The sequence below is a fragment of the Hemitrygon akajei genome, chromosome 3 (assembly GCF_048418815.1).
Source record: "Hemitrygon akajei chromosome 3, sHemAka1.3, whole genome shotgun sequence".
Classification (NCBI taxonomy): Eukaryota; Metazoa; Chordata; class Chondrichthyes; order Myliobatiformes; family Dasyatidae; genus Hemitrygon; species Hemitrygon akajei.
The window spans coordinates 170,584,558-170,597,053 of NC_133126.1; the positions used below are offsets into that span (position 1 = coordinate 170,584,558).

The following is a 12,496-nucleotide window of genomic DNA, read 5'->3' on the forward strand; positions in this document are numbered from 1 at the left end:
TTACAAATAATGTGCTGAAGGAGTTATGTATAGAATTATAATGTGATTTTATTGGTAAACATTTAACAAAGATAAGCTGAGGTTTGGTTAAAAAATTAGTTGACATGGTAATGGAGTCCTCTCCCATCATATACTTCCCCAAATATTTGCTTCCCACCTTCGTCTCAAGTTTGTGTTTGAAAGAAAAGTCAAAGAAAAACATAGGCTAATCAAGCTAAACCTCCACTCCGTATCCTTTCACCCATTAACACAGGGATTCCCAACCATTTTAATGCCATGGATCCCTACCACTCGCTGAGGGGTCCATGGAATCCAGGTTAGGAACCCTTGAACTAACACAACGCCCTGTGTAATCTGGTGTGGTATTTAAGTTGATTAAGCATTGCACAAAATGTACAGTCTAACTTTAACTGAACTGTTTGAAGAATTACAATGATTTCATTTAGCAAGTGGGCAAAGCTTCCTTCAGGGGTCAAGTAAAGTGCACATACTGTCAAGCAGCACACTTGAATGGTCAAGTGGGCTTCACACTAGACTGGGTGCTGAAGATTTCTGATGCTTATGTAATAAGGAAGAAGGAAAATAATCTGAAGATAAACAGCTTGTACATTCAATGTTAACATCTTTCATCACACTGATGTAATTTGAGATATTTCTTCTAGATATCGACGAATGCTTATCCAATCCATGCAATAGGAAAGGTCACTGCACAAACACACTGGGCTCCTTTAATTGCACTTGTGTAAATGGTTTTACTGGTCGATTATGCTCAGAAGGTAAGATTAAGTATATTTGATAAAAAGAAGAAAAATAGACTATTGTTCAGTACTTAAGAACCTGAATTTGGTGGTAAGAATTTAAAAAATAATTTTGAAATATTAACAAAAGATGAATTCCACTTATAAAAGTCCTGGGAAATCTTGAAACTGTAAAAGGCGGGGCTTTTATTCTACTATACTTATAAACACTTAAAGTTGATGAAGCCATTCAACCCATCTGGTCTATGCAAGCACTCAACCACTCAATCCCATCATTCCTATTCAGTTTATCTCCTGGTTACCTGCAAACTATTCTCTCTCATTTCCCTATAAGTATGTGTTTGATCATTTTACTGTTTACTTGGGAAAGGAACTATTTACACTAGCTAATTAAACTATAATATTTCTTAGGAATGTAGAAGGCAATAAGAGCACCAGTAGAAAGCCACATAATTATGGATAAAATCGGTAATTTCCAACTAGGAGCATTCAAGGATTGAACCTGAGTCTTTGGAACTGTGATCCACCATGTACTTATCTGTACAAGGAATCACAGTATAACTTAATGTAAGATGATAGCTTCCCTATCAGACTTACAGTCAATATTCAGCCAGTGAAATATAATTAATAATTGTTTTATGGGTTAATAGTTATTTTATGGGTTAGTTTCATTTAAAGAATGTGGATGACTTCCAAAATTAAAGACTATTTCCACTATTAAATGTAATTGCTGACATTTTGCCAAAATGTTATTAATTTGTTCTACTACTTTCTCCCTAAATCATCCCCTTTTTATGCTGATTTCTTCATTTCTCACATAAGAATATCCAAAGCCAGAAAATGGTAGCCTGTCAATTTTATATTTTGCTTACAGACAATGTAAAAAAATAAATACCCATTCAAACAATATGAAATATTAAGAGGAATTTCAATGGTGTTTTTATATCAGTCTTAATTTCAGACATAAAATGATGTTCACATTTAAAAAGTTTCTTTCTATTTACAATCTATGCAATATCCCGTGATTTTTATTCCATTTTAAATTATATGCAGATCTTTGAATAGTAGTGAATTCACTAAATGGATACTAATTCTGATTGTTATTTTCCAGACATAAATGAATGTTTATCAAATCCATGTATGAATGGAACATGTTTAAATATACCAGGAAGTTACAAATGCCGGTGTTATAGAGGCTTTACAGGACAGTTTTGTGAAACCGGTAGGCACTACATTCTTAAGTTATGATCCGTACCTGTTACATTTATTAAAGTCTCTGAGAAAACTATAGTACTGAGCATTCTCGCATTATATTCATAATCAATTTTCAAACCTTATCTGCTAAATACTTAAAAATGATGAACTATCGTTAAGTAAAATTATCTGTATCTGATGCATGTATAAAATTAAATTAATGCAGAGATCTGAGTAATTTAGAGTCACACATTTTATGTATCTGTTGTTTTATTCAGGTTTTTTACGTTTTATGTTCAAACGAAGAGTTCCAAATATTTTAAATTTTTGTCTTCACTTTCCAGATATTGATGAATGCCATAGCCAACCATGTAAGAACGGAGCCACATGTATGGATCTCATAAATAACTTCTACTGCACCTGTAGACCTGGATATACTGGCCAATTTTGTCAAAAAGGTGGGTTTTGTTAATTTTAAGCAAAATTAGCTAAACAAATAGTTCGTTGTCTGCTCCTGAGCAAAAGATAATACTCATAAATTTGATTAATAGTTTAATAAAAAACTTATTCCTAATTTGGCCTGTAATATCTATTTGACCTGTGCACTGTTTTATTTCCTTTCTTGCATTTTGCTTAATATATTCAACACCAACAGCAACATCGCCTGAATCATCTAAATTTTTTCATTTGACTCAAGTCATTATATACCAAATCTTATTTCCATTATTCTTGTATACATTCTAATTATTTGGTGCAGTATGTACTCAAGGCCATTCTCTGCATTGGGTAATGGCAAGGACACAGGTACGATACCTGGATGCTGTATTGAATTGAATTGACTTTGTTTCTTACATCCTTCACATACATGAGGAGTAAAGATCTTTACATTACATCTCCATCGTAACATAGAGCATTGCTCAGGATTCCAAGGCATCAAAACTCTTATGAATTTTGTTGTGGTCACTGATATAAAAGGCTCCTTCAGGATGGTCTCCTTTTAGGACCATCCTGAGTGTTATGCGTCATGCTTAATCTGCAGTAAAGTTTAGTATCTAATGCAATGGTCGCTCTGTGAAGGGGAGCCACAATGAGCATTGGCATCTGGCATTCACTTACCAAGCTTTTCATAATCCTCTTGTGAAACCACTTCAAAATATGATGGAATATAAACATACTTGTAGTGACCTGTACAGATCTGTTTAATATTTGAAAGGAGCAAATAAATATTATGCTTTTGCTCAATAAATTGGACTTAAACTACCAGTTAATTCAGATATTTCCTATATTTTTTATTATCAGCAACATATTCCTGTACTGTTTTCCACCCAGAATTTCATCCTCATTGCTATCAACTAACTAATTGTGCAATGCTTTATTGAACTCCAGAATAGGCAGGTTGTTACCTTCATTTATAAGCAAATAATATACCACATATGCTGAAAATCAGAAATATAAACAGAAAATTCAGAAAATATTCCACTCAAACATTAACGATTAATTCCTTTTCTATTTTCATGAAAGGTACCTGATCTATTGAGTATTTCTAACATTGTTCTTGTACTTATTTGAATCTACTCTCAGTGGCCACTTTATTAGGCACTCTTGCACACCTGGGTTGTTAATGCAATGCAACTACCTAATCTGTCAATCGTATAGAAGCAATTTCATGCATTAAAGCAGGCAGATATGCTCAAGTGGTTTAGTTGTTCAGACCTAGCATCAGAATGAGTAAGAAATGTAATTTAAGTGACCTTGGAATAATTGTTGATGCTAGGCAGCATGATGGGAGTATCTCAGAAAATAATGATCTCCTGGGACTTTCATGCAAAATAGTGTCTAGAGTTTACAGAGGATGGAGTGAAAAACGAAAGATATCTAGTGAGTGGCATTTCTGTGGGTGAAAATGCCTTCTTAATGAGAGAGGTCAGAGAAGAATGACCAGGCTGTTTCACGCTGACAGGAAGGCAACAGTAACTGAGATAACCACATGTTACAACAGTGGTGTGTAGAAGAGCATCTCTGAATGCACCATGTTTCAATCCTTGAAGTGGATGGCTTACAACAGTGGAAGACTGTAAATGTTCACTTAGCAGCCATCTTATTAGGTACAAGAGGCTTAATATCCACTCTGTGGCCTCTTTATTAGATGCAGGAGGTATCTAATGAAGTGGCCACTGAGTGTCTATTAAGGCTTATCATTTCCCAGAACAAAAATATGCTGCGAGGTCACTGTTTTGATTTAGATACTAACATATACAGTGCTTTAATTTGGGTAAAGCAGGGTGAAGCTTTATTTTATCGTTTACATAAGAGGGTGGTGGTAATCTACTGTCTTCTATTTAATACTAAATAAAATCAACTGAGCATTTTTACACCATTTTATTCAAAGTTTGGAGCAAAGCTGAAATTAACAGTTATATAAATGCAAATGTAGTTGCTGCTAGCATACGTAGCTGAAATCACTGTTACTGCATGAAACATACCAATCTTTTTGTCACGTTCTGCATCTGACACAAACTAAATTGAGAATTAGATTCTTTGCAGCATTGAGTCTCTGTTCTGCTGGAGGTGGCTTAAGATCTGCAGTGCCAGAGAATCTCTATTTCACCCAGGGAGTTGTGGATCTGTGGAATGCTCTGCCTCAGAAGGCAGTGAAGGCCAATTCCCTGGATGCTGGATAGTGGAGTCAAGGGATATGGGGAGAAGGCAGGAACGGGGTACTGATTGTGGATGATCAGACATGATCACATTGAATGGTGGTGCTGGCTTGAAGGGCCGAAAGGCCTACTCCTGCACCTACTGTCTATTGTGCCATCAATGATATCAGAGAATACAAAGATTTTAACTGCTGCTGCTGACATTTCCTTCAATGAAAAATCACCGCTGAAGACCTCAATACCAGACATGTTTTGTTTGATCAGGAGTCCAGCCCTACCACATTATCCCAACCACATACAATGTGGTTCTCCCTCTGCACCATCCATTTCATATTTGTCTATTGATTCCTATAATGCACATTGTGTCCTACACATTTATAAAATTTTCTATCTTTTGGTCCAAGTCCCTCTGTAACCCATTCCCCCACCAGGGTCATCTTCAGATTCTTCCATGATCAGGTCCTTGCCTACCAGAATTTACAGGACATCATGTTAGTTGAGCTTGTTCTCAAGATGAGAACCTTCAATTTTGCCTCCATTTTAATCTTACAAGTTATAAAGTATTGCAATGGGCACACCCAAAGTTAAACCTAACTTTTGATAGAATATGTGCAACATTCTTCATTCCACTTCTATTGAGATTGCACCACTTACAACTTTTTTCCAATTTGAACTGCTTACTGGTCTTAACTCAACTTCTCTACCTCCACAGCTCACTTTATGGAGAAAGTAGTGATTGATACATAGTTAAGAGCACTGATTCTCAGGAAAATCTTGACTTCTGTTCCAAACTCCATTTCCTAAATTTCCATTCTATTTTCATAGTTTCATTGTTACTTTAATGTAAGGTCTCAGAATGTTACCTTGCTTTGGATGTTCCTCCAGTCTAGCCAACAGGACCCTTGCATTTGGTCATATTACAGGCAGTCCCTAGATATGGTTCTGTTCCTGACAAGTGTGCATTAACAGATGTGGGAACAGTGGTCTCCTCTTTACCTCACTGTCGTAGTGAATCTTCTCAGTGCTCCCAGCTCCACTGAACCCACCCAAGCCCTGTTTGTTGCTGCTAAGGAGGGCAAATGCAACTGCTCCATTTTTTGCCACTAGAAGATGTCTGTAGACCTACAGCAGCCTGCTGGTCTTCCACAAGCTCGTTTGTAGATTACTATTGTAAGTAATGCTGATCTTCAGACAAGGACTGGAACAGATCTGATTAAATCAAAATTTTCCTCACATAAAATTAAAATACAGTGGATAGTTTCAAGTTCAAAGTAAATTTATTATTGAAGTACATATATAACCCTGAGATTCATTTCTCACTGACATACTCAATAAATCTATAAAAGAATAATAACAATAATAGAATCAATGAAAGACCACACCAACTTGGGCATTGAACCAGTGTGCAAAGAACAACAAGCAGTGCAAATACAAAAATGTAGAAATAATAATAATATATATAAAAACATATATATCGAGAACATGAGATAAAGAGTCCTTGAAAGTGAGTCCATAGTTGTGGGAACATTTCAGTGATGGAACAGGTGAAGTTGAATGAAGTTATCTGATTTGGTCCAAGAGCCTGATGTTTGAGGGGTAACAACTGTTTCTGAACCTGCTGGTGTGAGAACTGAGGCTCCTGTACCTTCTTCCTGATGGCAGCAGGGAGAAGAGAGCATGACCTGGGTGGTGGGGGTCCTGATGTTGGATGATACTTACCTATGACAGTGCTCTGTGTAGATGTGCTCAGTGATGAGGAGGGCTTTACTAGTGATGGACTGGGCCATATCCACTACTTTTTGTAGGATTTTCTGTTGAAAGACATTAGTGTTTGCATACCAGTTTGTGATGCAGCAGTCAATATACTCTCCACCACACATCTGTAGAAGTTTGTCAAAGTTTTAGTTGTGATGCTCAATCTTCACAAACTCCTAAAGAACAGGCCTACAATCTATATTAGTATAATGACAATCTAAAATTAAAACATAAAATACTGAAAGTTCGCAGCAGGTCAGCTAACAAGTGTCAATTAATTAGTTAATATAAAACCTTACATAAGCACTAATAGAGCAGATAATAGAGCAAGGTAATGGTATTGGAAGGTATAGAATAAATGTAAACATGGTTCAATAGAAATTAAAAGGACAGTTAAGAGAATACTTCAAACTTTCATGTGCCAATAATCCTATTTCTGAAAAAATGTACTTGTCTTGATAATTGTAGCAAATCCTTTTCTATACTGACATTGTCTATTTAATACTTTGTTTTTGTTTCAAAACAGTAATTAACAACTGTGCTAGCAAGCCATGCCAAAATACTGGCTTCTGCGTGAATCACATTAACAACTATACATGCATCTGCCCTAGAAATTGGGAAGGTCGAGATTGCAGTACAGGTATAGTAGAAGAAATATTTTACTTTATTAACATTTTATTTACAATTACTTAAACATAAATTCATGCAGGCAACAATATTAGAAATGCTAATTTTAATAAGTACATTGTTTTTTATTGTAAAACATGGCATCATTGGACAAGAAAGATTTAACAGCCTGGAAACAGGAGTTTCTGCACCAACCTCCAAACACTCAATTACTCTAATCCCCTGCATTAATCCCATTCTTATTCTTCCACATTCTCATCACCAATCCCTTGACTCAACCACACACGTGCACACTAGGAGTAGTTTATAGTGGCCATTTAATCTACCAACCTGCATGTCAATACGATGTTGAAGAAAGCCCATGTGGTCACAGGGAAGGCATGCATGCTTGACACGGCCTGTACCCAAGGTTAGGATTGAACCCACATCTCTGGCACTGTGAAGCAGGGGGTCTGTCAGACGATATACAACTCTTTTTGCATATCACTAAACTATAATTACTCCTCCTAATCAGTATTAAACATAAAATAACTTACAAATCAAAATTACTGTAGGACTAAATAATTGGATTTCTAATACATTGGCCTAAAATGTTAGGGATTTTACTTCACTGGTGTAAGTGCTATACTGAAAACTTCATGTTCATGCAATAGATTAGGTCATTAATATAACAGGGGTTGCTATTGGTGCCTCAATGAAAGTTTAATTGGCAGGTAACTTAGCCTCAGCCAATCAGCACTTCAAAGTGTGATCAAAACTGTACAGAGGACAAAGTGGTCAATGTTTAAAATATTTTCATCATCACCTAAAGCCACTCTATTTAGAGAAAAAAGTAAATTCTCTCCCCAGCATTTATTAATTTAAATTAATAGATCACGGATCTTGGACTGAGATCTGGGATCTCAGACTTCAGAAAGGCTTAAATTTACTTACATTCAGGATTCAGAGGGTTGATTCTGACACAATGGGAGGGATCTGCAGAGAAGGTTTGTATTCCCGTTGGAGACAGGTGGATAATTCACCCTTGGCCTCCTCATCCAGATTGTAAGGTTTAGTGTTAATTTGACATATCTGAAGTGGAGGTGAGGAGAAATAGGATTGTGTCTTCAATATCCATTGCAATCATCATATTAGAGAAAATGTAATCCAAGTTCGAGAATCTAAGTTTTGAATGTACGTTTCCAAGTCTGATTGCAGCATTGAGCTGAAGGCAGAGCCCAGTTAGAAATGTTACAATATTCAATTCTCAGAGGAGTAGGCTGAAGGTTTCTAATTCAGATGAACAAAATTATGAGAATTTGGTAATGTAGATAGGGAGAAACCTTTCTCCTTGAAGTTTATGAGCAAAAGGCATGGGTAGAAGGTAGAAGTAGGAAATTTCAAGGGAACATCAAGAAGACTTTATTTTCAATCAGAGGGTGACTGAAATCAGAAGTGTATTTCCTGACGGCTTGGTTTGGGTTTCAGATGAGCGTAGTAAAGGCCATGGGTTGCATGTTGGGAAATGGCATTAGTAGAGATGGACACTTGACCGTTGACGTGGACTTGGTGGACTAGTGTGTGAGTTTCATTCTCTATAGCTGTATTCTGTAGGGAGTGAAAACTTCATGTATTTCTCTTTCATGCATCTGTTGGGTACATTTTCTTGTCAAAAACAATCATGTACAGTATGAAGAGCTCTGAATCTCTGATATGATGGAAAGTAGTTATTACATTTCTCTTCTAAAAGCAGCCTACCATAAATGTGAACATGTTTGACTGTTTTGATATTGCTCTGAAATCAGTAAATTAACATCCTTTATCCATCCTTTTTGGGAATGGATGTGATTTCTCAAACTTCTGTTATAGCATGAACATTGATCGCTCTAACTTTGAACAGTTTCACTCCCGTCCCCCTACTCTCTTCTCCCATTCCCAGTCTGGCTCCCCTCTTACAGTTTTTCTCTTCACCTGCCTATCACCTCCCTCTTGTACCCCTTCTCCAGCTCCTTCTTCCATGGTTCACTCTCCTCTCCTATCAGATTCCTTCTTCTTCAGAACCTTTATCTTTTTCACCTATCACCTCCCAACTTCTCAATTCATGCTCCTTTCCCCATACACCTATCTACTTTCTCACCTGGATTCACCTATTGCTTTCCAGCTTGTACTCAATCCCCTCCCCCCACCTTCTTACTCTGGCTTCTTCACGCTTCCGTTCCAGTCCTGACAGAAGATCTTGGCCAAAAACATCTATTGTTTATTCCTCTCCATAGATGCTGCCTGACCTACTGAGCTCATTTTGTGTGTGTTACTCTGAATTTCCCGCATCTGTAGAATCCCTTGTGTCTGGAATATGGGACATAAATATTTTGATCATTACTTTGTCTGACCTTTCATATATTAAACATAAATCAAAGAATTTTTAATCTTAAAATTTTAAGTTGTTCAAAGCATTATTTTCCAATTCAGATGTGGATGAGTGTCTCCTTAAAACTGACAATTGTGACCGGCGTGGTGGAACCTGTACAAATAAAATGGGATCTTTCATGTGCTCGTGTAAAGAAGGGTATGAAGGAGATGGAATCATCTGCAGAGGTACAGTTTCATTGGAAAATTGACATAACTATTGGAAAGCTATGTTTTCAGTGTTTAAATTCTTGATAGCAGGTATTTTCTGTAAAGTGTAATTTCTATATACTGAAGAAATACCTGCATGCAAAGTTTTCAAACATTTTGGTTTTGATTATTCAAATTATAAGGTTTTGAAGTTGATGTCCCAAAATGCACCCTAAGTTAAATGGCAATAGGAGAACAAGTAAACAAAATAATACAGACAGATCAAAGAGTCAGAACTGAACCAAAGTTCCTGGAGTTGTGTGGCGACAGCGTATCAGCAGTGCCACAGTATATTATGCATTCATTTATATATGCTATAGCAATGATCCAAATTGTATGCTAGTTTTGTAATAAAATAACCAAGAAAAGATCATTTAACAATCAGTACAGAAGTCATGTTTTCCATGAAATTCCATTCAAGTACTGTTCAATAGGAGACCACTTCCCTTTATTCAGCAATTCATAATTAATTCTGTCAGCAATTAAAAATATTAACATTAAGTAAAGGTTTACTGTTCAATGCAATTTTATAACAATTATGTAAAGGTAAATGCAAAAAAAAAGATCAAATACTCAATGGGTCAGTTAAGATCTTTGGAGATGTTGCCTGACCTGCTGAGTAGTTTCTCAGTTTTCTATGTTAATTTAAGATTTTCAGCATTTGCCATGTATTGTTTTTGAACATATTTATAGTTGAATTTAAATGGCACAGTTATCCAATTTCTTTGAAACAGAGAAACGACTGTTTAAATATGGAACACAATACGGAGATAGAAGAATCAGTGGCCTGGCACGGGACTTAAATTCTCCAACCATCAACATCCCAACTGGCTTTCCATTCGATGATACCTTTTACTACAGATTATACGTATGCTTAAGATTTTGATTTTAAACAGTTATTTTTGCAATGCAAGCTGTAGTCTCATTTGGTGGCCTAGTTATGTATCAGCTCAGCCAATGTACTCAGTGAATCACAATTAAAAAATAAAAGCTATTCCAAAGCATGGTTAAATCTTAATTTTACAATATAACTCTTTCCCTTTGAAGAAATGAGGTCAGTAGAAGAGGTAGCAGATGGCAGAGCAGTCTCTTGTGTTCTCATGGACCTCTGTCTTATGCTTCCCAGTCATCCATTGATTATCGAAGCTGATTTATGTAAACCACACAATGATAGCGGATATATGATTGGCACAAAATATGGCAATTAGAACATGCACTGATGCCAATATTAACCTTAGCCTTAGGTAACAGAGGTTTCCCTGTTCTAAATATGATCTACTGGCATTTGAAAGCGATACATGCTTGTAGAATGCTAAGTATAGATAAATGACTCAACCTACTTCCTCTTTCTGTATTAGTTGTCACATAAGCATATGGCACAGAAAAAGAACAGTCAACCTTTCCTGAGTCCACAGCCAGTGTGAAAGCGTCACCCAATATCTTACTCATCCGCTCTTTCTGTCTATCCATGCAATTGTCCCCTTGTCAATTTTCAATCTATTTCATGACTTATAGCTAATATAAAATGTTTCCAGCTTTTTTTTTCAAATTTGAAGGATGATAAATAAAATTAATTTTCCTCATTTGCATCCTGGAGATTCAGACAATTATTTTTAAAAACTGTCCTTTGGTTACATCACCTCCTATCTGTTGTAATAAACACTGCATTTAACTTACAGCATCTCTTTCAAATCTGCCAGATTTACCTCATCTGAAATAATTTGCTAGTGCTGCTCGCGGGGGGGGGGTTAAACTAAATTTGCAGGGGGCGGGGATCCAGAATGTGAGAGAGGATAGCGAGATGAAGAATAAAGGACAGGTGGGGACTACACGGTTCTGGAATATTAAGTGTGTAGTAGAGAAAGGTGAGGCGGAACAAGCGATAAGGAGGACGCATGTACAGAGGGATGGTCTGACGGAACATGGAGTTAAATGTGCAGAAAGAATAAGTAAATTTAGGAAGGACAACAAAATCCAAGGGGCGTATAGCCCAATGGGAGTTTGGGGAGCTGGGTTAAGCACAATAAGCAGTGATTTAAACAGAGAGAGGAGAAATGTGCTAAAAATTCTATATCTGAATGCACAAAGTGTCAGAAATAAGGCGGATGAGCTTGAAGCTCAGGTGTGAATGGGTAACAATGATGTTGTTGGGATAACGGAGACATGGCTGCAGGGAGATCAGACCTGGGAAATGAATGTACAAGGGTATACGTGCTATCATAGGGACAGAAATGTGGGCAGAGGGGGTGGGGTGGCCCTGTTGGTGAGGAATGAGATTCAGTCCTTTGCAAGGGGGGGGACATAGGATCAGGAGAAGTAGAGTCTGTGTGGATAGAACTGAGGAACAGTAAGGGCAAAGAGACCCTAATGGGTGTTGTCTACAGGCCCCCAAACAGTAGCATGGATATTGGGTGCAAGTTGAATAGGGAGTTAACATTGGCATGTGGCAAAGGTAATGTCGCAGTAGTTATGGGGGATTTCAACATGCAGGTGAACTGGGAGAATCAGGTTGGTGCTGGACCCCAGGATAGGGAGTTTGTAGAGTGCCTATGGGATGCATTCTTGGAACAGCTTGTACGAGAGCCGACCAGGGACAAGGCTATTCTGGATTTAGTCTTGTGTAATGAACAGAATTTGATAAGCGATATTGAAGTAAAGGAGCCATTAGGAGGTAGTGACCATAATATGATAAGTTTTTATCTGCAATTTGAGAAGGATAAGGGCAGATCAGAGGTGTCAGTGTTGCAGTTGAACAAGGAGACTATGGAGCCATGAGGGAGGAGCTGGCCAAAGTTAAATGGACGGATATCCTAGCAGAAAAGACAGTGGAACAGCAATGGCAGGTATTCTTGGGAATAATGCACAAGGTGCAAAATCAGTTCATACCCCGGAGAAGGAAGGATTCAAAGG

At 37.2% G+C, this 12,496-nt stretch overlaps 1 protein-coding gene across 1 annotated transcript in view; it reads left to right on the forward strand.

The window, feature by feature from the left end:
• The window catches only part of LOC140724598 (uncharacterized), a 234,717-nt gene that overhangs the window by 65,943 nt on the left and 156,278 nt on the right, over window positions 1–12,496 (forward strand). Inside the window, exons 26-31 of the mRNA XM_073039023.1 lie at window positions 663–776; window positions 1,870–1,980; window positions 2,297–2,410; window positions 6,891–7,004; window positions 9,440–9,565; window positions 10,321–10,454. Coding sequence (XP_072895124.1) covers window positions 663–776; window positions 1,870–1,980; window positions 2,297–2,410; window positions 6,891–7,004; window positions 9,440–9,565; window positions 10,321–10,454 — 713 coding nt within the window. The remainder of the gene's footprint in view (window positions 1–662; window positions 777–1,869; window positions 1,981–2,296; window positions 2,411–6,890; window positions 7,005–9,439; window positions 9,566–10,320; window positions 10,455–12,496) is intronic.